At 52.3% G+C, this 25,745-nt stretch overlaps 4 protein-coding genes across 8 annotated transcripts; 1 reads left to right on the plus strand and 3 right to left on the minus strand.

The window, feature by feature from the left end:
* Nucleotides 1–451: 451 nt before the first annotated feature.
* MEAF6 (MYST/Esa1 associated factor 6) lies at nucleotides 452–7,241 on the minus strand. Of its 4 annotated transcripts, none has more exons than XR_003545616.2 (8): nucleotides 7,082–7,241; nucleotides 6,862–6,977; nucleotides 6,695–6,782; nucleotides 6,129–6,174; nucleotides 5,366–5,558; nucleotides 2,319–2,376; nucleotides 1,685–1,718; nucleotides 452–1,218 (listed from the first exon to the last, which is right to left on the minus strand). XR_003545616.2 is itself a non-coding variant. In XM_027746869.2 (8 exons), exons 1-8 carry the CDS (start codon nucleotides 7,175–7,177, stop codon nucleotides 1,210–1,212), a joined length of 612 nt encoding a protein of 203 aa, XP_027602670.1. In that variant the 5' UTR covers nucleotides 7,178–7,241; the 3' UTR covers nucleotides 452–1,209. The 4 variants fall into 4 exon arrangements, 3 of the variants coding, with proteins under 3 accessions (XP_027602670.1, XP_027602671.1, XP_027602672.1); XM_027746869.2 differs by lacking the exon at nucleotides 2,319–2,376 and adding an exon at nucleotides 2,480–2,509; XM_027746870.2 differs by lacking the exon at nucleotides 2,319–2,376.
* Nucleotides 7,242–7,566: 325 nt separating this feature from the next.
* SNIP1 (Smad nuclear interacting protein 1) lies at nucleotides 7,567–11,234 on the minus strand. Its single transcript, XM_027746861.2, has 4 exons — nucleotides 11,090–11,234; nucleotides 10,911–11,013; nucleotides 9,920–10,479; nucleotides 7,567–9,026 (listed from the first exon to the last, which is right to left on the minus strand). Exons 1-4 carry the CDS (start codon nucleotides 11,215–11,217, stop codon nucleotides 8,762–8,764), a joined length of 1,056 nt encoding a protein of 351 aa, XP_027602662.1. The 5' UTR covers nucleotides 11,218–11,234; the 3' UTR covers nucleotides 7,567–8,761.
* Nucleotides 11,235–11,313: 79 nt separating this feature from the next.
* Nucleotides 11,314–14,187, plus strand: DNALI1 (dynein axonemal light intermediate chain 1). Its single transcript, XM_027746867.2, has 6 exons — nucleotides 11,314–11,423; nucleotides 11,537–11,643; nucleotides 11,721–11,890; nucleotides 12,327–12,505; nucleotides 12,702–12,866; nucleotides 13,837–14,187. Exons 1-6 carry the CDS (start codon nucleotides 11,343–11,345, stop codon nucleotides 13,870–13,872), a joined length of 738 nt encoding a protein of 245 aa, XP_027602668.1. The 5' UTR covers nucleotides 11,314–11,342; the 3' UTR covers nucleotides 13,873–14,187.
* Nucleotides 14,188–14,807: 620 nt separating this feature from the next.
* GNL2 (G protein nucleolar 2) lies at nucleotides 14,808–24,325 on the minus strand. 2 transcript variants are annotated; one of them, XM_027746860.2, is made up of 16 exons: nucleotides 24,222–24,323; nucleotides 24,063–24,147; nucleotides 23,115–23,209; nucleotides 22,528–22,667; nucleotides 21,090–21,274; nucleotides 20,760–20,826; nucleotides 19,551–19,709; nucleotides 18,878–18,991; nucleotides 18,626–18,754; nucleotides 18,145–18,249; nucleotides 17,880–18,038; nucleotides 17,656–17,772; nucleotides 16,901–17,331; nucleotides 16,187–16,266; nucleotides 15,398–15,498; nucleotides 14,808–14,988 (listed from the first exon to the last, which is right to left on the minus strand). In XM_027746860.2, the coding sequence occupies exons 1-16, from the start codon at nucleotides 24,283–24,285 to the stop codon at nucleotides 14,839–14,841; spliced, it is 2,181 nt and encodes a 726-aa protein (XP_027602661.1). In that variant the 5' UTR covers nucleotides 24,286–24,323; the 3' UTR covers nucleotides 14,808–14,838. The 2 variants fall into 2 exon arrangements, with proteins under 2 accessions (XP_027602661.1, XP_027602660.1); XM_027746859.2 differs by having other exon boundaries at nucleotides 18,626–18,991; nucleotides 24,222–24,325.
* Between the last annotated feature and the right edge of the window lie 1,420 nt (nucleotides 24,326–25,745).

Below are 25,745 nucleotides of genomic sequence, written 5' to 3' on the forward strand. Positions count from 1 at the left end.
GGCCCCTTTCCCAAGGCTCTCCCCATCAGCAGGGGTTACACAAATACACAGCAGCACCACTTCCAACAGCAACTCCCCACCCTGAGCGAAGCAAAGCTCAGTTCCACAGCAGCACCGAGGTCCTGACCCGGGGGCTGTGAGCAGCACCTGGCCCTCACCCCTCTGCACTGCTCCAGGGACAATCCCACCAGCTCATCCCTGATCCACGGGCAATCTGCCAGCAGCAGCAGAACCCAGGGACATCCCAGTTCTGCCTTGCACAGCTGGGGATTGGAGCCTGGCACTCCCTGCAGCCACAGCCACTCCTCAGTCACAGCCACCCGAGGAGAGGAAGCACCAAGGGAACCTCCCGGGGGCCACGGGACAAGGAACTGCTCCCGTGCCAACAGGGAAGAATTCCAGCAAAGTCCTCATAAAGCAGGTGGACAGTAAAAAGCACCAGGAGTCAAAGTTTGGACTGAACGAACCATGGGAAGAGACAAACATGGAACTTTTATTGTTTATGTACGAATGACAGAAGTTTGTATTAAAAAGAGAATCCACCCAAAGTCAGCGGCAGCAAAGAGCAAGTTGGCTCTGAGCTCTGGCCCTTCCTGCACCTAAATCACTGTGGAATCTTGGGAGATGGTGTTTAAAATGAAAGAGAAAAGGCTTAAACCACCTTCTCTGCTTGAGTAAGAATCAAACAAGCTGCTCCACAAAATGAAGAACCTTCCACTACACAGATTAAACAAAGAAACTCAAAGTCGACTTTTAACTATACACTTTGGCTTTAAAAAAACCACAATAAAACCAACAAAAAACCAAACCAAACCTACAAAGCTAAATATCAGCAACAAAAGTAATCTAAGTCTCACAACATGGATGGGACACACTGAATTCTACCCCGGTTCCAGTGGCAAAGGAAATGCCTCTCTGTGGGTCTGCAGGTGGCAGGGGGGCAGCAGCATCAGCCATTTCAGCAAGTTCCCGACCCAGGTGGAAGCACAGAACAGTCAGGAATTCAGGACTACTACTACTACCTACACCACCTTAGTCTTCCTGCAACTCAGGTGATTTAAAAATGATGCAAAGTACACGGTCCAGGATTTCCTCCCCCCATCCAAGTCCCTCAGAGTGAGTCACTCCAGCTGCAGCTGCCATCCTGCTTCAGGGCTTCTCAGTGGGGAGTCACAGACCAAAATCCTAGGAGCATCAGCACTCATGGCTCTAGTAGTCCTGCAGAGAAAGGACAGCACAGGCACGTTAACACCTTCCCACCTCTGATTCTGCTCATGGAGTTGGGGGAGCTCAGTCCTCTCTCATCTCACACACCATTAGTTGCAGGCAAACCAGATTTTTTTTCTTGTAGCTAAACATTGAAAAGGATGGAGCCTTCCAACCCCAAGCATCAACTCAAACCAGATGCTTTCGATGCTCCAGGTAATGACAAGGTAACAGGGTGCAAATCAGCTTTTTCCAGAAGTGCACAGGAGTTACCTGTGACCCTGTCTCAGAACAGCCCAGCTGGGCTCAGCTGCTGTTACAGCCACAGGACAGTGCTGATCTCACACTGTGACACTCCTCAACCACGAAAACAAGAACTTAAATGACAGCACAGGGAGGGTTTTTTAAGCTTAGGAGTCAGGCAGCCCCTCGGGTGTAGAGTGAGCAATGAAAACACGGACAGAGCACAGATACTTACGGCTCTTGGCTTTTTGTTTAACTTGAGATCAATCCTGTGGTTGGAGAGACAAGAGAAACGTCCATGTCAATACCTGACCCGACACCAGAGCTACTGCACAGGGCACAGCTACGACAGAGACTACGGTTAATCCATCCATTCCCAACTGGCTGAGCCAGGGCGCTGTCCCAGGATTACTGGGAATGAGAGCAGCAGGAGAGTGGAGCCGTTATTATTTGCCAAAAAGCAGATTCCATCCACTCCCAGACAGAGTTAATCAAGGGGCACAATTAATCACAGGGCAGTTAGGCAGGTGAAGGGGGGGACTACGCATGCTCTATGTTAATTTAATCTGTCAGGGGTGTAACTATGCCACAGGTAATTATCCAGACATAGTGTGAGGGTTATTTACTTGGATAGAGAGAGGAGTTAGGGTGACAGGGATTATATGAGCCAAAGGTATTGAGCTTAGTACATTTTTCCAGAAGGAAATATCGAAGTCTATACTAATCTCCTTAAGCAGCAAAGCCAGAAGAATCAGTTTTTAAACTAAGTTTTAAAGTTAAAAAGTTTTATCTATTTAAATATGAAACAGAAAGGTAAAGAAGAGTGAAGTTAATTTAATTTTTGCTGAAGTTATTAAATAAAATGTTACCTCCATCACGCTTTTCTGTTTTTAAAAAAAACTTCCCAGCCTAACCTAATATACATACCTACAATTAAACAGATAAACTAGGGGTTAGCGAGGTCTCAAAAGGCACATTGGTGTCTACACACTAACAACACAGCACAAGTACTAATTCAAGTCAAACTTACTCAAAGTCATAATCAAACATGCCAGACGGGCTGAGGGGCAGCATTTGAAAGGAAGAAAGCAATAGAAATTAATATACTAATGAATTAAATCAATTAGTTGATTAGCCACCCTAGCAAGATTGCTAAAAAATAAAATAAATAATAAAGCCAGTGTTCAAACGCCATCGAGTTCTTCAGGTATCTTAACCAGGACTGGGCACAAAAGCACTCTGGCAATCCAGAGTCCCCCTCCCCGCCGGATCTCTGGGAACAAGAGGTTAGCACAGAGGTGGGGTTGGTTTACAGAGGGGATTTTAGGAGCTGAGAGGGGCAGCTGCCAGACCCTGAGAGTGAGTGCAGAGCTCAGGGCTGGGAGAGGAACTCGTGGGCTTGGAAAACCAAAGAGGGGGGTCAGGGAGCAGGGGTGGGCTGGGCTGCCAGGGCAAGGCAAAGGTGGTTCAGGCAGAGGCGACAGAACTTGGTGCCCAACTCAGCACCAGGCTGTTCCTCCCCACACTCCCCCCCCAGCACCACCCCCAGCTAACGAGGGACCAGAGTTATTTGGCCAGAGCTGATTAGTTTGGTGACAGTCCCACCCCTTCCACAGGTGCCACAGCACAGCCTTCAGACTCAGCTCTGCCCACGGCTGACACTGGCTGGGAAGGCTTGACTGAGGAACCCCATTTCAGCCCTGCTTTGCTAAGACCAAACAGGTCCACGTTCCCTCAAACACTCGTTAGCCATGGAAATGGCTGAGCACACAGAAAATACCCATCCTGGCCTTCCTGTGGTGCTGGAGGGAGCAGAGGGTGCCAGCACAGGCTCTGTAACCTCCACCCTGTGTGTAGCTGAAGCTGTGTCCCGTTCACCCCGTGCTGCCCAGTCTGACCCAGTTCCCCACAAGGAACCCCAGTGAGGCCGTGCTCCCTCCGGGGCCTGTTCCCAGCACCTCCCGGCTCCCCAGGAATGGGGGAGTGGAACCCAGAGGTGTGCTGGTGAATGGAAGAGCTTCTGAACAAAGAGAAACGCCAACATTTCGTTTTATTTTTCTCTTTTTCATGCCAGGACACTCAGGACACAGACCCATAGGTCTGGCTGGAGTGGGGCCTGTTAACGCTCTTGCTGCACACTCAGATCACTGGGATGGGGTTGTTGCTGGGTTTTTTTAACCTAAATATACTTGAAAATTGTTTGGTCTTGTCTGCCAAAATTTAGGGGATAGTCAGTAACAGCAATCACAATTTTAACAGAGCTTTTATTACAGAAAAATTTAATTGTCTTCTTTTAGTTATCTATCTGGCCCCGTTAAGCATTACAAACAGTCCATTCCTGCCTCCCTGAGCCCCTCAGCACTGCAGGTGTGTCTGACAGGTCCTGGGGACATGGAGCTGCCCCAGCTGAGCAGAGCAGGGCTCCTCTGTCCAACAGCCCGACCTGACAGCAGCAGCCACAGCTGCAGAGGGGAGGAACGGGAAGGAACCCAGAGCCACACAACCTGTCGAGGGGCAGCTTCCCCCAGCTCCTGTCGCTAAAATCCGGGTTTATGGAATGGAGCAAAGGGATTTACATCATTTACAGCACCTGCCCTGCACCCCACCATGTTGCTGGCCATGGTTTGTCCAGGGAAGTGCTTGGGAGAGTATTTTATAATTTGTTTGAAATGACAATTTTCTTAAGCTGTACTTCAGTTTTACAGGTTGTTTCTCTGGACTTGTTCACGGATGTAGTTTCTTGTGTTATTCCTGAACTTCTTCCAAATATCTACAGGCAAAAAAAGAGATTTGAACTTCTTTGGATTCCCAGCTCGTGAGGAACCAAAGGGACATCCAGTCCTTTTGGGTGTTTGCCCAATTCAGGCTGCTGTAGGAAGGAAATTCTAACCTAAGAATTAAAGACACGCTAATGACTCAACACCTAATGAAGGAGAAAAAAGAGTTAAGCATTTTTCAAGCAGTGTACCTACCTCATGTCCCCACCCCAAATGCCCCCAGCCCCCCTTGTAAACTTTTACCACTTTAAACCACTTCTCTCTTTAACTGCATGGGCAAGTCCCTTAAAGAGGAAGCCCGTCTCTTCCCAGAGCCAACAGTTCAGAGTCAGCACGGGCACTCTGGAGTTTTAAAAGCTCCATTACTTCTATTAATCCTTAGGTCCCAGCTCCAGGAATCTTTCCAGGAAGGTGCAGCTCTGCAGTGTCTCCTCTCCATGGATTTCCATGTTTTTCCCTGTTCAGGGCCTGACTCACAGGCCCTGTCACTGCAGGGTCTGAGCCACCAGCCCATCACCCTCATCACACCTTAGGGGCAGAGCTGGACAGATAAATCCAACCAGAACGAGTTCTGGGAATGTGTTTCAAGTGAATTTCGGGTCAGTTTAATAACAAACACTCTGAGGTGAAGGTGACACAGCAACTCCTCTTTGCCAGCACGGAGCCTGGGCTGGGATATGAGAGCTGGAAGGCATTGGAGTGGAAATCCAGATACTGGGAGTGCCCACAACCCCCAAAACATTCCCATTTGCTTTCCCCCCTCCTCCAAAGAAAGCACTGACATTCCTGTCTTACTGGGATCTGCAGAAACCAAGCAGCAAGAACAGGAGGTCAGGACCTGCTGGAAGGAAACAGCTTTATCTTCCTGGAGAGAAAGCAGAGCTGGAGAAGCTGCCCAGCACAGCTGTGCCACAGCTGGAGGGAGCACCCTGTGCTGCTGGTTTAACTTCCCCAGCACTTTCCCCAGCTCAGTACAAGGGCCCCGGGGTCCTGCCAAATGCCACGGGATGCACAGCTACAAACCAGGAAAACCTCCCCAACAACTGACCCCAGCTGCCCGTTATTCCGAAGGTTACAATAAATTCAATCCAGCCCCAGCCACCTGTTCAGGTGTCGAAGAGGCTGCTGATCCCACTGACCTGTGTCTGTTTTTGTTCTTCCGTTTTTTGTGGCTGCTGTGGTGGCTCCCAGAGGAAGTGGAGGAAGCAGCTTTCTGGGGCTTCACCCCCTGCACGGAGCCATCCAGCTCTTCAGCATCCTCCTGATTGGGCTCATTCTCCTGGTTGTGGAAGTCTGGAGAAGTGTCACTCTCTGTGCCACTGCCTGGCTCCCCTAGAGCGGGACAAACCCAGGTGAGCTCCCGGCTGCCCAGGCACAGCCCTGAGTGGGACAAACAACCCCAGAACAGCAGCAGAGACACCTGAGCCCTGCAGCACTGGGAGGTGAATCACACAACCTGGGAAACATCTCTGCAGGACAGAGGAAGCTGCTCCTCAGCACTGAGGCTCTCTGGAACCACATCCCATTTGGTGCTGATCACAGAAATGTTTTTAAATATCCTGGAGGTAAGTGGCCCCTCTCCACGTCCCTCACGACTGACACACCTACAGTGATGAGGCGCTCCAGCTCTTCCAGCCTCTTCCTCCAAAAAGCAAAAACCCACTTCAATTCATTTTCTGCACAACAAACCCCTGCTGAGCGTGGAAGGTACTCAGGAAGTTCAACTCCAGTTGTTCCTCACAGCACCCACTGGAGTGGCCGGGAGCAGCCCAAGGGCAGCATCCACAGGGCCTGGGACAGGAGCCCCGAGTCCAGCCCAGATCTGGAGAGCTGAAGCAGGGCTGAATGGTGGGGAGAGTGAAATTCTTCCCAAATTCCCAGAGAAATGACAAAGTGACTTACGCTTCTCAATGAGCTGGTCCTGGACTCCAGCTAAAGCACTGACAGCCTGGAAAACCGAAAGGGATGTCAAGGCAAGCAGAGATTCATTTCCCAATGCTCAGAGCACAGAGCTCAGCTCACACAGACACGTCCCTCAGAAGTGCCCATGGCCCAGAGGCACAGAGGGTGTGGAGCAGGGACAGCCAGGGGACAGCAGTGACACCAGAGACAGGGGCCCGGGGTTCTGACTGCCCTCCCACTCCCTGGACATCCGGGAAAGGGGCTCTGGAAGATGCTGTGGGGTGGGATGGAGGTGCTCAGTCAGGGAGACAGGGCAGGTGCAAGAGTTCCAGTGGAAAAGTGGCTCTGCAGCAGCGCAGGGGAGCATGGCAGGACCGGGGCACCAAGGGACAGGGATGGGGACAGAGATGGGGACAGGGAAGGAAACAGGGATTAAAACAGGAAAGGGGACGAAGATGGGGATTAGGACATAAATGGGGATAAGGATGGGGGCGGGGATGGGGACAGGGACGGTCCTGGGGTCAGGAGCATCTGCTCGTCCTGCCGGTGCCCATCCCGGCACTCACCGCTGCCGAGGTGACCGAGGACTTGCTGAAGAGCCTCTCGGCCTCCTTGAACTTGCGGTTCCTCCGGTCGTTTTTGCTGTTGGAGTTCCTGAAACAGAGACAGGCGCGATGGCGGGGCCGGGCCGGCGGGGGGGGCCGGGCGGGCGGGCAGAGCCTCTGCCACTCACTTCTGGTTGGTGAGGTACCGGTCCCAGCCGCGGATGATGTTCCCGTACATCTGCGTGTCCTCCAGGTAGCTGCCCTCGAAGGCGTAGATCTGCCGCTCCAGGTTTGCCAGCGTCTCCTGCCGGGAACACCGCGGCGCATGGAGCAGGCCCGGCCGCGCCGCCGCCGCCCCCCCGCCCCGGGCCGCCCCCCGGACCGCACCGAGCCCCTCCCGGCGCTCACCGCCAGCTCCTGCTTGCGCTTCACCAGCTCGGCGAGCTCCCGGCGGGTGTCCGGGATCTGCGGGGGCCCGCCGGCCTTGGCGTGCAGCGCGGCCATGGCGGCGCGGCCTGCGCGGGGCGGGGCGCGCGGTACCGGCAGCGGCCGCGCGGGGGCGGCGGCGGCACCGGCGGGGCGGGACCCCCGAGCCAGCCCAGCCCACCCGGCACCGGCCCGGGGACAGCGGCCCGGGGACAGCGGTACGGGGACAGCGGTACGGGGACACCACCGGCCCGGGGACAGCGGCCCGGGGACAGCGGCCCGGGGACAGCGGTACGGGGACACCGCGACACGGGGACAGCGGCCCGGGGACAGCGGTACGGGGACACCGCGACACGGGGACAGCGGTACGGGGACAGCGGCCCGGGGACAGCGGTACGGGGACACCACCGGCACGGGGACAGCGGCCCGGGGACAGCGGCCCGGGGACAGCGGCACGGCCACCCGGGGGATTTACAAAGCCTTTATTTAAAAACCTCCTGGAGTAGATATAAAGGAGCTCCTCCTGCTCAAACCCCCGTCCGAAACCCCACGGCAATGGCCCGTATTTACACCGTCAGCGTTTCCAGCCGCGTGTACAACGCGAACGGCCGGCGGACAGTCTGTACACGGCAGGGACGAACAAACAGGTGCGGCCACAAACACCCCGCGAAGTGTGGGAAATACACATTTAACATAAAGCGATGGGGAGGAGACAGCAAACACTATGCAACCCCCAGTGAGTGAGATTGGTGCTTCTCTTCCTAAACGCGATTTCTTTACAGGGGGAGACTGAGTTAAACAAGGAACTAAGGTAAGTTTTTATAAAAAGAGAACTTAAATAGTGCAAACTCTGGTTCAAACGTGTCACCACATTGAAGGAGTTTCTGTGTAACAAACAAACGCTGTGGCAGGGTGGGATCAGAAATAACAGCTCCAGCTTTTGACCCAGACACTCCACATTCAAGGACAGCGTCAGCATCGAATGTGGGAACATGTGGGCAGACCCTGCCCTCAGCCCCCGTCACAGCCTAGTCACCTGAAATCCCAGGAAGTGTTTAACTTCTGTTTCACGTTCCCTTGTGATTTCCAGGCAAAAATCCAGTGAAATGCCCTCCCTCAGCCACCATGAGGCAAATTAAATACCCAAAACATACAAATACAGGAGGGGCTTTGCCACATTTCTGCCCTTTCAGCAGTGACCTGGATAAATTCTCCTGTCAGAACTTCCAACAGGCAGAAGAATTTGGCAAACTACTGAACGGGACGTGCATCGGGGACTCTCTAACTAACATTTCAGTCTGTAGTATTTTCAAAGGGCTATAACAAAACAGGTCATAAAAATAATTTTCCAGATGTCATCTGTGTTTGACATGGTTTGCTGGCACTGTGTGTGCAGGGTTTCCAGCACCAGAGCTTTCATGTCCAGGTGCTCTTCTGCTTGTTGGGAGAAAAATAAAAGTAAAGCTGTATTTCCTGATATGCAAAACCTATAAAAGATGAATAATCAGCAAAGTCCCCCAAGACAAACTGTGAGAACAGACCAGCAACAGAAAAAGGACTTTAAGGCAACAAGAGGCATCAGCGCTGTGATGCTCCGTGGTCATCCCGTTCAACTGCAAAGAGTTTCTCTCCTCTGCCCCTCTCACACTTCCTCCTCATCTGTTAACTGTCAGACTCTTCTTCCTTTTCCTCATCCTCATCATCGTCCTTTGCATTGGCCTCAGACTTATCTGAGGATTCATGGAGCAGGACGTACTCCCTGCTGCTGAACCCGAACTTGAGCACGTCCTTCTCCTTCAGTTCGTAGTAGCGCTGGGGCTCGATGCGCTGGTTGTTGAGGAAGGTGCCGTTCCCCGAGCCCAGGTCGATGATGTAGGGCCTCACCCTGCGGCCCACGGTGCCATCAGCTCGGGTGTACTCCACCAGCCTGCAAAACACAAACACTGAGTCACAAGAGAGGCACAGAGAACGTGCCCCAAAGGCAGGTGAGACAGAAATCGTGCTCCACGAGCGAGTGGGTTTCTGCAGAGAGCAGAACAGGCCGAGGAGAGCAATGAGAAACTGTGTGTGGCAGAGCAGGTTCTGAGAGGCTGCAGCATCCCCTAAGCCTCTGGTGATTTCACACAGCAACTCTTGCACTGGGAGAGATAATGTTCCCCAAGAGAGCACCACTGCTGGCAGCAGCACCCCCCTGCTGAGCGAGAGAGCAAAGCAACAAACCTCTCCCTGAAATGCTTTCACTGCCAATCACACCTAGTGTGATTCCAACCCGGGTTCACACCCTGCCCTGTGTCTAACCCCACTGTGTCATTTTTCTACTTGTGGTTAAATAAGAGGAATTAAAGGTATCTTTGGGTCACTGCTGGGAGAACCCATGGCAGTCACACAGAAATTCCATTTCTAACATAATGTAAGTGTAGAAGACCCTTCTGGAAATTTTACTATGAGGAGATTTGGGTTTTTCGCTTAAGGAAGCTTTCCTGCCTGGAAAAAGGTATCTTTCCCAGAGACAGTTTTAAATGTTTTCTCCTCCTGCATTCCAGAGGAGCTGACTCCCGGGTATGAGAGAAGATGAGTTCTTGCAGACATGTCTGAAGGCCCCACAGGGGAGTGGGGGGGCCAGGGGTGACAAAAGCCCTGAGAAGAACAGAGAGTGTGTCTCTTTCTCAGGCCCAGTGCAGACTTGTGTTGGTATGCTGAGCGTCCCCAAGTTTGGAAAACAAATTCCCCTAAACCCTTCCACTGCCTGGCCCTCACACACACCGACAGCCGTGCACTGCAGGGGGTTTGGTCTGTGCTTCATCCCTCCCAGGGGCTCACCGGTACTGGAAGACGGCGTGCTGCTTGGAGCAGGAGGGGTGGTCGATGGGGATGTCGGCGATGCGGCGGTGCCGGCCCAGCAGGTAGGCGCTCTGCCGGTGGATGTACATCACGGGCAGGAACTCGTCGTTCTTGAAGGGGTACAGGCGCCAGCGCGTCTTGGGCACGCGCGCCTCGGGGGGCTCGCTGTACTTGATCACCACCCCCCGGAACGTGTTGGTGTCCTCCAGCAGCGCCCCCGACAGCTCGAAGCTCGGCTTCTCCTTGTTGGCGGCCGCCTTCTCCTTGGGTTTGCCCTCGGGCAGCCGCAGCTCGGGGTTGTGCTCGGCGCTGCCCTGCCGGTGCTCCCGCCGCCTCTCGTTGTAGAGCTCCCTCTCTGCCTGCTGCTCCCGCAGGGTCTGCGCGTCCCGCTCGTGGCCTCGAGCCCCCGGGTTCTTCCTGCGCTCCGAGTGGTCCCTGTGCCGGTCCCGGTCCCCACTCCGGTCCCGCCGCTGCTCCCGCTCTGACGAGTGCCTGGGCTTGCGCTCCTCGTTGCCCCTGCGGCCGTGCTCGTCCCGCTCCTGCAGGGCACAGGGACAGGCTCTGGGTCCCAGCGAAACCCCAACCCCACACACCAACAGCACGCTCTGAGGCAGGCGTGTCCAGGTCTGACACAGCGCCAGACAAACAGATCTCCCGCCCAAATGACTCCCGTTCCCACAATTTGCACCGACTGAAGCACAAGAAACAGGTGGTATCGCCAGCTCTGGGCTCAGAGTGCAGCTGCCAGGGACGTCCGTGCCGCGGCACAGGCTGGGCTCGCACGGGTGCTCCGGTCACCGCTGGCACGGCCTGGGGTGGGCAGACCCGTCCAGACCCTCCCTCCGCTCAGGGACGGGCTGCAGGGGCCGCAGAACCGAACTGCCGAATGAGGAGGCGCCTCACGTGCCCGGCACGGTCGAGTCTCCGGGAACAGCCACCGGGGCCACGCCGCACCGACAGCACCCTTTACCTGTTTCACCCTCACGGTGCCGTGGTACGGGCTGCGGCTGCGGCTCCTCCTGCCGCGGGGCGAGCGGCTCCTCCGTCCGGACCGGCTCCTCCGCCGGGGCGACCTGGAAAACAACGGGAGGGGGGGTGAGCGGCGGGGGCCGGGCAGTGAGCGGGGCCCGAGCAGCCGGGCCTCCCTACCTGCTGCCGCGGCTGCCCCGCCGCTCCTCGCTCGGCGGCGACGGGCTGCGCCGGGGGCTGCGCCGCTCGGCCTTCACGGCCGCGTCCCTTCGCCGCCGCTCCCGCCGCCGCTCCCCCCCCGCCTCCATGGCGGCCGTGCCGACGGAAGTGCAGCCACTTCCGGTCTCGCGCCACTTCCGCCCGCCTGAGCGCTGCTGCGCCTGCGCGGGGCCGCGGCGTCGCGGTCGCCACGGCAACAACGCCCTTGGCCGCCATGGCGGCCCCGCCGGAGTCGCTGCTGCGCTACTGCCCACCACAGCTGATCAGCCGGCGGGGCGACAGGGCCTCTGCGGGGGTGAGCGGGGACAGGGGCACCGAGGAGCACCGCGTTCTGCCGGGGGCGAGCGGGCCGAGGGCGCCGCGCTCCCCCGCCCGCTCCTACCGCGCTCTCCTCTCCGGCCCCCGCAGGCCCGCTCGGCGAAGGCGACCCCCTCGCCGCCGCCCCGGACACCCGGCGCCGTCAGCCCCTCCCCGAAGCACCCGCAGGAGCTCCTGAACGCCATCCTGCCGCCGCGGTGAGCGGGGCCGGGCCGGGGCCGGCAGCGCCCGGCGGGCCCCGGGGCGCTCGATAACGCTTCTGCTTCTCTGGCAGGGAGTGGGAGGAGGCGCAGAAGCTCTGGGTACAGGAGGTGTCCACCGCGCCCAGCACCCGCCGGGACGTCGTGCAGCTGCAGGAGCAGCTGGACCGGCAGCTGCAGCAGCGGCAGGCGCGGGAGACCGGGCTGTGCCCCGTGCGCAGGGAGCTCTACACACAGTGCTTCGGTCAGTGCTCCTCCCACCGCTGACACGCAAAGGACAGGGCTGGCAACACGTGCTGACACGTGCAGAACAGCTCAAAATCCTTTTAGTTGTACTTACCCAACAGCTCATTTAAAATAGCTCAGAAGCCTGTCTAACTCACACACTGACAGCACACAACGCTGGTCTTCCAAATGCAAGGGGTGGCCATGGGTTGGAGCAGGATCCCCTAGAGGCTCCCCTGTAACTGCAAAAAGTCATTACACGTTCTTAGGTGTTCCCTGTTACAGCTTTAGGGGATCAGCACCACTGCTGTTACTTGAGGGGCTGCACCATCACTCTTTTATCTGCTGCTCTGGTAAAACCCTGTTCCTGTGGAGCAGAGAACGGTCAGAGGGGCCCTGCGTGTGTGTGCAGCACTCCCAGAGATCGCGCTGCAGGTGCTGTGCCTCCCTTGCAGACGAGCTGATCCGGCAGACGACGGTGAGCTGCGCGGAGCGGGGGCTGCTGCTGCTGCGGGTGCGGGACGAGCTGCAGCTCACCCTGGCCGCCTACCAGGCGCTGTACGAGAGCAGCGTGGCCTTCGGCGTGCGCAAGGCGCTGCAGGCAGAGCAGGGCAAGGCCCTCATGGAGAAACGGGTGAGTCGGGGGTGCTGCCGCGGGATGGCAGCAAAGACCATCAAAACGCTCGGCTCGCAGTCCTCGGGCTCTGCTGCGCTCCTGAAGCCTGGTTCTGTTGTACCTGAAATGCTTTAGAGACTGTACCACACACCACTTTTAACTGAAAATTGACTATTCATCAACAAAACTTGAGAGATCCGTGCTCTTTCCCAAGATTGCAGAGCTGGAAGAGGAAAGGAGGGAGCTGGAAAAGCAAGTGAGTGAGGAGAAAGCCAAATGTGAGGCTATTGAACAACAAGAAGTAGAACGGCGAGAGATAGAGGAGAAGAAACACAACGAGGAGGTTCTGTTCCTCAAACGGACAAACCAGCAGCTGAAGGTCAGTAAAAAACCACAACTCCAAATACTAATGGTAACATTCTCATTAAAGCCACTAAAGCTCCCCCTCTGGGAACACAACACACCCCTGAACATTAAATATTACCCAAGAGAACTGCATACTCCTGCAGCAGGGACTGGGTAATTATTTGTGCATGTGGCTTTGGTGAGAAGAACTTCTGCTCCATATTCTGGTTTTGAAAGGAAAAATCCCACATCTTTCGAGTAAGGAAAGAATGTCACCCTGCACAACAGCAATGTTGGCTACAGGTAAAAACATTTCCCTTAGAGCAAGCTGCTTTCCTTACCTTCACTTCTCCTGCAGGACCTACTTGCCAACCCACATTTTCAGGCTGTCTTGGAATGTTTTAGGGCACAAAATGGAGTAACTGTTAGATCAAACGTGCGTTGCCCCTGAATCCATGGCTTTTTCCTTGAAGTGCCTGTACTCCAGCAGCTGTGTGTGCCACTGCTGGGGGTTATTTTGGGGGCAGCTCCCATCAATCCACTAACTGGGCGTCAAGTTGTCTCAGTAATCACAAAACTTGCTGTTCCCAGCTCCTTTAGTCTCAGAGTCAGTTTGTGTTCCAAATGCTAGAGAGCCAAATATTTAATTTAGCTCACATAGTCCAGCCTGAAATCAGAGAATTCAGACCACTGTTTCAACAGCTTTTATTTAATTTCCCCCTTGATGCTTTACATTCTAAGCCGTGTCTCAGTGCACAGAGCCAAGGCCAGCTCTGTTCTCCTCAGAATGCAGCAACTGGGCATGCCAGGAACGACAAGCTAATTTATAAAACATGTAGTAAGGAATGGAATGGCTGGGGAACAAACCTGGCCTGGCTCTCCTGGCAGCAGTGCAGGATCCCTCAGTTCCTCAATGTGAACATCCAACAGTTTAGTCCCTCAGCACTGCAGGTTTATTTCTTAGGTTGAATCTAATTTGCCTCACTGTCTCATTTGTTTTTCAGACACAACTTGAAAGCATCATTGCAGCAAAGAACTAATTGTTTTGTTGTCCTCGAGGCAGGCTCAGAAAAGCTGTCAGAGCAAGAAGCTTGCAATTAGTGACAAAGAATTGTCTTCCTACAACGATCTTGAGTTTTCACTTACCAGTAACTGAAGGCAGCATTACTGTGTTCTTTCTTTCTTTCTTTCTCTCTTGAAGAGTTGAAATTCAAGAGCTTCATTAATTACTGCTCCCTCTTTCAGTGCCATCTCAGCAGTCAGCTCTTTGAGCAGTGAACGTGTCTGGGACTTGCCTGTTGGTAATGTGCTAATGACCTTCAAAGCAATAACTAATAAACATTTTTAAATGCAAACATCTCTCTGATATTATTAACTTGAAAATGTTGTAGAAAATTCAGAAACAACATAAAGGTGTCTACAAGAATTGCAAGTCCCATGCACCAAGAAACGAATAGCAGATGATTCTTAGGTGTCTGGGGTATTTCCTTGAGCACCTGCAAATTGGTGTCCATTGTACCTGGAAATCCCTGTCAGTGGTAAGTGAAGCACTCGGCCCGATCGTTTCTAGTGAGACAAAGGGAACCCTTGCCAGTCATGGATTCACTTTTCAGTGGAAGCAAATGAAATCTTTACTTGAGGTACCTGTGTAAGCAGCTGGTTCCACAGCAAGCAGTCATGGGAAAGAGAATTCCCTGCAGTCATGTGAAAACCCCCAGAAAGCCGGTTTCCAGAAAAAAACCCACCCAAAACCCACCACTGAGCAACACTGGAGGAGCTGTTTGGCCAGTGCAGGATTTGCTGGCCTGGGATGGAGATGTGGAAATACCATCAGCTCCAACTGCACAAAGAACTTTCAGATGATGCAGAAACAAAGAGGGAGATGCTGCTCCTGGGGCCAGGACAGACCGGTCACACTGGGCTTTGAACGGGAACTGCAAGTTTTATAGTAAAAAAAGCCACCGCATACTAGAACTGTTTTATGTAAAATTTAATAGAATAAGCAGCTATTGCTTATGTTTGTATTTTTTGTGCTTTGATCTTTGTTCCTCCAAGCCAGTTTTTTTCTTGTTTTTATTCTTATTTTTCACGTTGTGAGTTTCATAATACCGGACTCCAACTTTCTTGGAGCGCTGCTGCCTCTCGGCTCGTCTCCTCTGCAAACACAGACAAAACACATTAGCAAATCCCCAGCATCCATAGCCTCAATGTCTGCAACTCTCCATGGTGTTCACATTCCACACGCCTTAAGTAAAATAAATAATTTCCAACAAAAGTTACTGATGAGAACCTATAGGGAACCCACCCACCTATGCTCTTAAAAAAGAAAGCTACGCTTCAATCTTTACATGAGTAGTCAACAAGATAAAAGAAGCAACCTAGTGTGCAGAGTCAGGTAAGAGGGCTGTGACATAAGTTGTGACAGGACATTCATAACAGAATTCAGTCTTCACTCCCCTCCTGCTCAGGCTGAATCTCAAAGCTCTTTAGTGGTAACGGGCAATCCACGGATAAAAAAGCCACTCTATTTCCCTGCTCAGCTGTACTACAAGAAATCACACTTACTTCTTTGGATGTGAGTTTCTTGCAAGGCTGTTTACCCAACTGGTCATCATCATCATCACCTCCCTCTTCTGCTTTCCTCTTTCTTTTCTTCTCCGTGCTGCCTGCAACCAGCAGAAATCACACAGTTGGGTATCTTCCAGAACACCCATTTGTTTGCAGAACTTCAGACTGGGGTCACCATCCCAACTCCTTGAGCAATGCATTCCTTTGGCCTTATTTAACAGCTTCTACCCAAACAACGTGCATGCTCCTCACCAGAGAATCAGTAGCTATTACTATGAAAGCTGCTCTCAAGAAGCAGATTGCTTCCAGCCTCAAGTAAGCCCAGGAGACTGCCATAGTCCTTTCAGAATGGGGCTCTCCCACTGACTGTGCCTTTAATCAAATTGCCTATGGCAACTGAAGCCACAGTAAAACCTACAGAGTGAAGTATCTCTGTGCTTTTATAACGTCCCTACCCCCCTCACTCCCTCTTGTGTAACACCCCAGGGAGAGGGAGCTGCTCTGGCTGCAGCCTGGAGCCCAGGCTGTTGGGAACCCAACATTTGCCTTCTCTGGACCTTCCCTCACTCACAGGGACATCTCCCATCACACAGACAGGTGTTCTACACCGAGGCTATAGCAGGTCAGCAGCAGCTCTGGGGTCAGCTAAAGGGACATTTAAGCAGCTTCAGGGGAAAAGAACTTGGATGCAGGAGCCAGTGGATGCTTCTCCCCCTAACTCCCTTTCTTCTCTGGTTCACAGGATTTCCCAACACAGATTAAGAACATTAACTAATCTTGTTTTACCTCTGTCTTCAGTTTCTTTGGATTCTTCAGCCTTCTGCATGGATTTTGCAAACACTTTGTCACTCAGTCCCTTAGGGATTCTACAGAAGATAAAATCAGCAATAAAAGGTTGTTGTAACACAAACCAAGAAGCCACCGGTCTCCAGCAGACCCCAGTCAGCACCAAAGCCACAGTCTTTGCACCTAAAAAACATATTGCAGTACTCTTGTCTCTGGAGTTACTGGGCTTGTGTGCTGCACAAGAGATAAAATATAACCCTTAACCTTGAAATCTCCGTCCTCACAAGGCTGGTGAGTGAGCTTTGCTAAAACTGGACTTGCTCTATGGGCCAGGATACTCTGCATGTGCACAGGGACCCACCTGGCATATCGAGGTAGGAATCAGCTTTGGTATAACCCAACATCAAGGAGAGATCCAAGGATACAATTTTGCTGCTCAGAATACCAAGAGATTTCTAACCCATAGCTTAAGAGGCAACTTTCAAAAGTGAGAACATTTTTAATTATGCTGGTAAATAGCACTTCTTGGAATAACCTTTCAAAAACAAACTGCTGCTTGGCCAAATTTCCAACCCTTATGGCTAAACCAGACAAACTGTGGCTTATGTGAGGCAGCACAGGGGAACTGTCAAGCAAGTCAGGCATGGAATGGAACTACAGCAGAGTCACATCAACCCTTTCCTCCCCTGCAAAACATTGGACAGATTCAGGTACCTTATTGCTGAGAACCTCTTGGCTTTGGCTTTATCCAGGAATTTTTTGTATTTTGCAATCTTGTCCTCCAGAGCCTTAAGAACTGCTTTAGAACTCTCCCTGGCACCCGGTGCAGCCACCTGCGATTCCTCCTCTCCTGCATCCTGCTGTTGCTCATTCTCCTCCTTCTCCTCCTCCTGCTCTTCCTCTCCACAGGAATCACTGTCTGTCTCATCAAAGCCTGGCACATCCACAGGAACCAGGTCTTCTTCCGAGAACTGAGGTGCCACATTAATCCTGCCGAAGTTCTGCCGAACGTGGGACATGAGCTGCCTGATTTCAGTGTCTGGGTTGTTCCTCTCTTCTGGCTCCACACCTGATGCCATCGACTCAGAGACTTTCTCCTCAGTATTATCTTGGCTTGAGGTCACAGCTGCTTCCAATGCAGGAGGCTGCAAGGAAGAGTGTCATGGATATATTATCCACAAAGTCTGTCCCATCATCTCCAACTTCTATTTTTTCTCTTTGGAAAAAGCCTCCGATGACAATGTGATAATCACTGACATTTCTGGTAGTCAGCAGTGGCTCAGATATCTCTGTAAAGAGCACAGCACAAACCTGGTCCTCACCGACTTCAAGTGTCACCTGAGAGACCAGGCTTGGGCAGAGCCCAGTCACTGCCCAAGTCTCATGGCACTCTGGGAAAAGCAGCAGTGAGTGCCATTAAGAAAATCAAATAATATGTAGAAGAGAAGGCATGAGCTTCACATTCTCACCTGGGAACCTGGTTCACCTGGTTCTGCATTCGGTGGCTTCACAAAGAATGGGATTCTGCCCCTCTGCCAGTCATTGAGAACCATCTTGCTCACAGTCTGCAAGTCAGGCTCACCACCCTGAAAGAACCAGGAACAATCTCTGCTCACATTTGCAGGGCACAGTGCCTTCCTAAGCCTTGTAAGCCCCATGCTCTCCAGCCTGCAAATGCAGGAAGCTGTCACACCTTTAGCAGTTTTCCAGTCCTAGCAGCAAGTTTCTCAAGGAAGTCTTCTGTATCCTTCCAGGAATCAATTTTGTATGTCTTCCTGATGTACTCTGCTTTGGCCCTTTCCAGCACAGCACTAATATGGTCTTCGGGGCTCTTAATCTTTTCAACTTGAACCTGAAAACACACGGTAGAGGATCAGCCCTTTGGAAGTGTGTATTCATCCTCTGAGCCCACCCCACGGACAACAGCAAAGCTCCCCAGCCCCCGTGCAGACACGTACCACTCCCTTCAGCACGATGTCTGTCTCCGTGTCTCCCGACGGATAAACCACCCCGGGGCAGTCGATGAGGAAGATGCGCCGCATCAGGGTGATGTACTGCCACACCTGGAACAGAGCATTGCCACACCTGGGACAGAGCATTGCCACACCTGGGACAGAGCAGCAGCTGCTCTTCAGTGCTTGGTTACTGTCCTGTTTGGGAGGACGAGTCACAGAACCGGCACTGACAGAGCCTGAGCCAGCGCCTGGTTCAGGAGAGCACAGGCATGGAGCACTCCCACGACTGCAGAGTGGCACAGTGGGAACCTGGGAATGCTGCCAGAGCAGTGCCTCAGAGAAGGGACTGCCCATCAGCCACTCCTTGGGCCACACAGCCTGTGCAGCTCAGTGCTGGACTTGCCAACGTCATCGGGCTGATTTCACACCAATTCTGCCTTCGAGCACAAGATTATTTGTATCTGTAACACAGGGATGTTCTTACCTTTGTTTCCCCTGCAATGGGGGCCACATTGCAGACCTTCTTGGATCGTAGGGTATTGATCACTGAGCTCTTGCCAACATTGGGGTAACCAATGAACCCCACGCTGATCTGCTTCTTGTCAGAGTGTAACTGGTGAGAAATAACACATCCTTGTACACCACTGCAGCACTGAGCCCCAAACCCTAACAAAGCAAAACACCACACACTAACTCCCCCACCCCAACCACAGAGATCCCCAGAATTGTTCTGTACCTTTCCAAACTGCCTTAGAAGCTGTATGAAAGCACCTTTGCCAAAAGGGTTTGTGAGGCTGGCGTGGAAAGCCAGTGTTGGATACTCCTGGGAAAGGACAGCAACCCAACGCTTCTGGAGAGGCAAACAGGCTGGGTTAGGGACCTGGGGCTGGAGGGGGTGACACCATCTGCTCAGAGAGGGGGGCACAGTGTCTGCACTGGGCTTACAGCTGCAATGGCCATGAACATCGCTAGGGAAGAACCTTTGAAGCATTTCCCCAACCCAACAGCTAAAAGCACTGAGTATTGTTTGTATAAAAGACAAACAATTTCCCAAAAACGCCTTCACTGCTAGCTAAAACTCATTAGTTTAATGACATAAAGCAAACCAGCTGGGGTGGATATGGATCCTAGGCAGACTAACATTTAGCATACTCTGGAGACAACAGCTGAACTGTTAAATCCAGACAGAGGAAGTAGGGAATTTGTGGCTGGTGAGTGTTGCTCAACTCGGCCAAACTTGGACAGATTTACATGGTAATTGTTACTTTTACAGCAGGCAAGCAGAGAGCTCCCAGTGCCCCAGTTGCAGTACACCCTTCCAGACCAGCATGGGGACTGGCATGGAGTTACAGCCAAGCTGCAACAGGAACAAAGAGGGTCCAAGGAATAACAGGCAGGACTGTGCTTACAGTAGCCCAGGTAGGAACGAGATCACATTTGTTCAGGACAAAAATGAGATGTTTCCAGTGTTTCTCCTTTTTCAGATAAGATTCCACATGAGGGGAGCGAGTGCCCATGGGATCCCTGGCATCAAGAACCTGAACAACAACATCTGACGAGTCGATCACCTGAAAAATAAAAAAATCACACAGAAGGAAAGGATTTTACAGAAAGCAAGACATCTGTACCTCCCAAGTGAAAACTAGTCCGTTTTGAAACTACAGCATTAATTTAAAAATCTCGTATCCTTCACAAACAACTGCTACTTCCCCGCAGACCTGTGAAGCTCAGACTAACACCCACTGATGCTCCCCTCTCCTAAATCCCCTCCAAATTCAGGCTGGACAGCTGAATAGCTTTTACCTGTTCTTATGCACCAGGGAAAGAAAACAGCGCACCCAAATGTGAAAAAACCAATTGCTTCAGTACACAAACCCCCAGTGTTCGTCATCCATTCAGCAGCAATTCCCTTCTGCCATTTCATAATGGATCAGGGTATAAAGGATGTTTTCTGGATCAATATGAAACACACAACCAAGCAGGAACCTGCTGTTAGTCCACTAAGCATCTACAGCAGGGAGCTGTCATTTTACGACTTACTTCAAGCCAAGTGAATTTGTTTCACAGCTTTTTCCTGCAGTTTTGGCAGCCTCTTACTGAAATCTGTTTTGCTCGATCATTCCCAGTGCTTTTAGATCCAAATGAAAAGGTTTTAAGCTACATTCAGAAATTCAGAGCAAAAAGTCAAGCAATTTCACACCTAACAGTCAGAGAAAGAGCATAAACTCTCAGTCTCCATTTCTCTAGCAGCCAAGGTGGCTCACAGGGAATTAAGGGTCAGAGCTCTCCCAAGACGAACCCATCCACACACCAGATGTTTTTAGCCAAAAGAAACTTCAGGGAACATGACTGGTTTACTTGTGGTGAAGCCCCAGGAATCCAAGAGAAACTGTTATCTTTGCTTTGCCAGTCCTTCTCTAGATAATGTATTTTAACGATGTTTGTTCCAGTAGGACAAGAGCTCAAGAATCAAGCTCAGTCACGCAGAGATTTGGAAATGAAACTCTGTTTTCTCCTAGAGCTTCTCTCACTGTTGCTGTACAGGATTTCAGTGCTGTGCTGCAGCCCCTGCCTGTGTCACAGACATGACTCTGCTGCGAATTCCAAATGCCACTTACCTTGTAGAGCTCACCCCAGATTCTTCTGGACTGTCCTTTCTTAAAGATTTCCTCTTGTGCTTCATCCCTGGAAGACAGCACCAGAGACATCAGCAACCACAGAAACAGGGTCACAGTGTTGTCTTCTCTTCTCTAAAGCCCTTTACAGACAAAAGAGAAGATGGGGCCCAAGTAACAGCTGGGATTTAGCCAAAATTCCAAATTCAGCTAATCTCACTTTCCTTAGTCCTCACACAGTAACAGCATTGATAGGTGTACCAGATACTTCTTTAAAAACAAGGCTGGCTTTTCAGACAAGTAAACAATGAATCATTTTTCCTTTCCATTCACCTTACACCAGTGTCCTCTGTCACCAGGTCTCGGTCCTTGTCCTGGTCATAGGACTCTGAGGAAGCCTCAGCATTCTCCACCAGAGCCTGCACATCACTTGCAGACAGCGTTGGTCTTTTCCTCTGTGATTTGGGGCCAAACGTTGTTTCAAATGTTTCCGTGTCAAGAATGTGAACCCTGGAGGTCTGAGGAAAAACAGGTTGGTAAAAAAAAACCCCAAGCACCACTTTTTCCATCTCTCGTGACAGATACTGAAGAAGCCTGGAGTTCAACACAGCCCTGGAGCCTGTGACAAGTGACAGGCATGTCCATAACAATGTTTGAGTTTTCCAGCTTAAGCTTTGGGAAACATAAGAGTGGATATTTAATAAGCAACGAAACACTGTGCACTTGCCAAAGAACTATGCTTCAGTTCTTCCACCATAAATGGTGTCAAATGCAATTACAGCCACAATGATGAAAATTCAGCTGCTATCTTTGATCATTTCTTATTTTTCTAACAAGAGCATAAATCTCGCCAAATTCTCAGATTTTTGTCAGGGACAATTACCATCAAAATTGTAGATTTTTAAAGCTTGCAATGAAAGCCAACTTTTCTTGGAACACCAAACAATTCATTGCTGAAAGCAGCAATTTGTTTTTGTAATGCACATTTTGACATAACCTTTTCTTAATTTAAGTAACATTTTTATTACATAAAACTTAAAAAGTTTCCATATGACAAAATAGCTACCAAGAGTCCAGAATAATAGTTCAGACACCATGAAAAAAACTGGCAATAACTAAAACTTGATGTACTAGAAATGAAGTCTGCATGCACAAGGATTTGTGATACAGGATAAAACACACGTTCAAATTCATCCCCAGTGTCTGCAGTGTGAAACAGGCTCAGAAAAGGTCCAGGAGCTGTTAGAGGCATTAGAACATTCAGAACATCAGCAGGCACACAAACCTATCAGAAAATATATTGTAATATGGTAATATCATAACCTATCACAGAATCCCACAATGGTTGTGTTGGAAGGGACGTTGAAGCCCATCCAGTCCCACCCCAGCCACGGGCAGGGACACCTTCCACTAGCCCAGGTTGCTCCAAGCCCTGTCCAACCTGCTTTGGACACTTCCAGGGATGGGGCAGCCACAGCTTCTCTGAGAAACCTGTGCCAGGGCCTCTCCACCCTCACAGGGAAGGATTTTTGGGTAATTTCCCAATGCAAAATGAGAATTTGTATTAAATAAGGTATCTTCTCACTGTTTCTTTGCCCTAACACTCAATGCCCACAGTGACAGGGAATCAGAACCATCCTTCCCCAAGGAATCCACTACAGCTGCCTCTCCCAAAGCTTCCAGAACTAACATTTCCCCAGACTGAGCAGAGACATGTCCACAGGTAAATGCCTCTCCCGACAGCCCCCCCTGCACAGGGAGTGACACCCACGTGTGGCTTGATCCGATCATGGAACAGGGACATGGGCAGCTTCCTTTGCTTCATGACCACCCTGTAAGGATCCTTCATCACCGTCTCCATCTCCTCCTGGAACTTCTGGAGGGACGACTGCTTGATCACACGAGTATTCCCTGCATGTAAAAACAAACACTGCACCTGGCCATTCCTCATTTAACTGCTCCACAGACCCCAGGGACACCAATAAAACAGGAACTCTCTGTCTGGGATCAAAAACACCAGGGACGAAACCAGAGGATTTTACTCGAGACTTTGGGATTCCAAATATGCACAAACAGGCCAATCCCTCTCTTTCCCACCATTTAAAGGAAATTTTAAAACTATCTCTAGGACACTTAAAATCCATGTACATGGGCAAACACCAGGGACTGACCACAGGAACCAGAATAACCACCCTTAGGGAAACCAAACGCCCAGAGCACAGCCAGAGGTGAGGGGTCCCTCAGCTCAGTCCCTGCCCCACACGGCCCTCAGACCACAGCTGTGAAACAAACACCCTCCAACACACAAAGCTCAACAGTTTTTCAGCTTGATGAGTCTGGAAGCTGAACAAAACTCACCAAACCATTTGATATTTGGCTCCACCCTCGCCACTGTGCCTGGTGCCACGGTGGACTGAAACTGCAGAGGTTTGATCACTTTGCCATGTTTGTTCCTAAGGGACAAACAAGGACGTGTCAGTGCACTCACCCCTTCAGCACCTGTGTGTGCCAGGCCAGGAGCACATCCATGAAATCCAGGGAGACCCTACACCCACAGCCAGTGCTCCAGAGTGTTCCCTGGCCTGTGCAGGGGAGTCAATCCAGCTCTGACAGCAGCAGTGGCACTCACAGCCCTGGCTCTCCCTCCAGCCTGGCCAGACCCTCCCTCCAGCTGTCTGGGTCAGCCCAGGGAGGGCTCCTGGGGTTGCAAAGGGAATCAAGGACCATTTTCTAGCAAACCCCACTCAGTTCTCTCTGGAGCCTTTTAACCAGCTCTGCAGGGCACTCATCAGCACAGTGTTCCCAAGCTCAGACCTGCTTTAAGTTCAGCAACATTTCAAAATCCCTCCTCCTCATCTGCTGCCCAGACAGCAGGAAATGGGGCAAAACAAACCAGAACTGCTGATGTGAAGCAGGACTCCCAGAGCCCCCATGGCACAGACACGGTGGGAGCTGCTCCTCAGCCTGATCCCTGAGTGGGGCACAGGGGGAATCCCCTCAGGGGATCCCTCCGTGCAGGAACCAGGGGGAGTCAGGCTCTTCAGGCATTTGGGAAGCAGCTTTTGAGCTATGCTGCTGTGGGAAATCCGGGAATTCTGGGTGGTTTCGGGACTCATGACATTTCAGGGACACGCTCAGCTGTTCTGCAGCACCTTTTCCAGCTGCACCTCTGGGACATGGCTGGGCTGCTTGGAGCTGTGGGCCAGGCTTGGGGGAGGCTCAGGGTGAGGCTCCCCAGCTCCCGGGGTCACAGAGCACTGACACAGGCCCGTTCCAATACCGAGCCGTTCTGCCGCCCGTCCCCACCTGCGCTCCTTCTGCCGGTACATGTTGAGGCGCCGGATGGTCGCTCGGTCCCGCATGTTGTTCCCCCCCGCGCCCCCGATTCGATCTGCAGAGACAAGAGAGGGTCAGTCCCGGCCCTGCCCGTCCCGTTCCGCCCGTCCCGGCCCACCTGGCCCGTACCGGGGTTGGTGCTGGCGCGGGAGGGGTTGATGGAGCAGCGGCCCTTGTACCGCGGCTTCACCATCGCGGCGGTGCCGGTGTCCCTGTCGGTGCCGGTGTCCCCGTCGGTGCCGGTGTCGTTGTCGGTGCCGGTGTCCCGTCCGTGTCTCCGCCGGCCCCGGAGTGCTCGGGCGGGCCGCGGACACGCGCGCGGCACTTCCGGCGCGCCTGACCCACTTCCGGGAGCCGCCGCGAGGCGGCGCAGGCGCAGCGGCGTCTCCGGGCAGCCACGTGCACGCCCGGTCGCCATGGCAACGCGTGCCCCCCCGGCCCCCCCCGGCCCCCGTGTCCCCCCGTCTCTCCCGTGTCACTTTGTCCCTCACGTGTCACTTTGTCCCTCCCGTGTCCCCCCCGTCTCCTGGAGGGCTCCGGCCCGCAGAGGGCGGCGGGACGCGCCTGTGCCCGGCCTGGGGCGCTGCGGTCTGGCCGGGTCCCTCCCGGGGCCGCGAGGCGGTTCTGAGGCCCGGCGGGGCCGCTGGCACGGGGAGTCCCCATTGTTTGGGAATGTTTGTTCATAGACACATAATGGGAATCGTTTGGGAGCGCGGCAGTAGCGCTCCTCGCCGTCTGCTGATGAATGGGGGCAGCTGGAGAGCAACTGGGGCTGCTGGTGGGGAACTGGGGCAGTTGGAGGGGCACTGGGGCTGCTGGAGGGCACTGGGGCAGCTGGTGGGCCACTGGTGTGGCAGAGACTCATGCACAGGGCAGTACTGGTGGGTGTTTACAGGCACACGGGGCTGTTCCTTCTGGGTTACTGGCAAAGAATTTTAAAAATTAGAAATAACAACATTGGTGTTTTTATGTGCGTGTAAAGAATTGCATGGACAGTGCAGTAACAAATCAAATTTAGGCAAATTCTATGTCTAAAGCCTAAGCCTATGTTTGTGTTACTGCCAGATTTTAATAGCAGTCTGAAAGCTCCTCACCTAGGGGAAATGAACAAAGCTGCACTGAAATGGTGTTAATTGATACCAGAGCCTGGGCCGGGGCCAAGCTCAGCACCTTGGGAAATCCTTCCCCAAAACACAGCCCTGGCCCATCCTTCCTAAACACTTATTAGCAGCAGAGCATTCCTGGCCAGTGCAACATCCTTCTGGTGCTGCTAATGCTCCTCTAAACCCAGAACAATAACAGAGCTGCTGGGGTTTTGTTCTTTTAATGATTTTCAGCGTTTTGCTGTGAGGTGCAGAGTCCCTGCTGTGCAAGGGAGCCCTGATGAGTCAGGCCTGGGAGATGTTTTGTAAGATGGAGTCTGGAGTTTGGAGGCTGTTTGGCTTAAGCCTACAAGTTCTGGTTTTTCTCTTAATAGAATTATCTGTGCCTTGGGCATTGAAAAAGTACACACTGATGTGGGCATAAAAATCAATTCCAAATTGTAGATAATTGTCTAAGCTATCAGACTCGAGGCTCATGTAGGAGAGTTTTCCCAGGACAAGTGTGTTTTCTATTAGAGTCGATATCAATCTGTCAGAAGATCCTTTTGAT

Source organism: Pipra filicauda, unplaced genomic scaffold (assembly GCF_003945595.2).
Source record: "Pipra filicauda isolate LSUMZ 115617 unplaced genomic scaffold, ASM394559v2 scaffold407_size631318_pilon, whole genome shotgun sequence".
In the NCBI taxonomy this organism is placed as follows: Eukaryota; Metazoa; Chordata; class Aves; order Passeriformes; family Pipridae; genus Pipra; species Pipra filicauda.

What these genes read in the sequence shown, in the direction of transcription:
- MEAF6 (XM_027746869.2), bottom strand. Translation starts at nt 7,177, where the DNA reads ATGGCCGCGCTGCACGCCAAGGCCGGCGGGCCCCCGCAGATCCCGGAC. An exon ending in CCTCGGTCACCTCGGCAGCG is followed by an intron (nt 6,175 to 6,694) that starts GTGAGTGCCGGG and finishes TCGGTTTTCCAG; the next exon opens with GCTGTCAGTGCTTTAGCTGG. An exon ending in ATGTTTGATTATGACTTTGA is followed by an intron (nt 1,719 to 2,479) that starts GTAAGTTTGACT and finishes CTCCAACCACAG; the next exon opens with GATTGATCTCAAGTTAAACA.
- SNIP1 (XM_027746861.2), bottom strand. Translation starts at nt 11,217, where the DNA reads ATGGAGGCGGGGGGGGAGCGGCGGCGGGAGCGGCGGCGAAGGGACGCG. An exon ending in CGGGGCAGCCGCGGCAGCAG is followed by an intron (nt 11,014 to 11,089) that starts GTAGGGAGGCCC and finishes GTTGTTTTCCAG; the next exon opens with GTCGCCCCGGCGGAGGAGCC. An exon ending in CACGCCGTCTTCCAGTACCG is followed by an intron (nt 9,027 to 9,919) that starts GTGAGCCCCTGG and finishes TGTGTTTTGCAG; the next exon opens with GCTGGTGGAGTACACCCGAG.
- DNALI1 (XM_027746867.2), top strand. Translation starts at nt 11,343, where the DNA reads ATGGCGGCCCCGCCGGAGTCGCTGCTGCGCTACTGCCCACCACAGCTG. An exon ending in GCTCTACACACAGTGCTTCG is followed by an intron (nt 11,891 to 12,326) that starts GTCAGTGCTCCT and finishes CCTCCCTTGCAG; the next exon opens with ACGAGCTGATCCGGCAGACG. An exon ending in AGGCCCTCATGGAGAAACGG is followed by an intron (nt 12,506 to 12,701) that starts GTGAGTCGGGGG and finishes CTCTTTCCCAAG; the next exon opens with ATTGCAGAGCTGGAAGAGGA.
- GNL2 (XM_027746859.2), bottom strand. Translation starts at nt 24,285, where the DNA reads ATGGTGAAGCCGCGGTACAAGGGCCGCTGCTCCATCAACCCCTCCCGC. An exon ending in ACAGAGGACACTGGTGTAAG is followed by an intron (nt 20,827 to 21,089) that starts GTGAATGGAAAG and finishes GCTGTCTTCCAG; the next exon opens with GGATGAAGCACAAGAGGAAA. An exon ending in AAGAGGTTCTCAGCAATAAG is followed by an intron (nt 16,267 to 16,900) that starts GTACCTGAATCT and finishes TATCTTCTGTAG; the next exon opens with AATCCCTAAGGGACTGAGTG.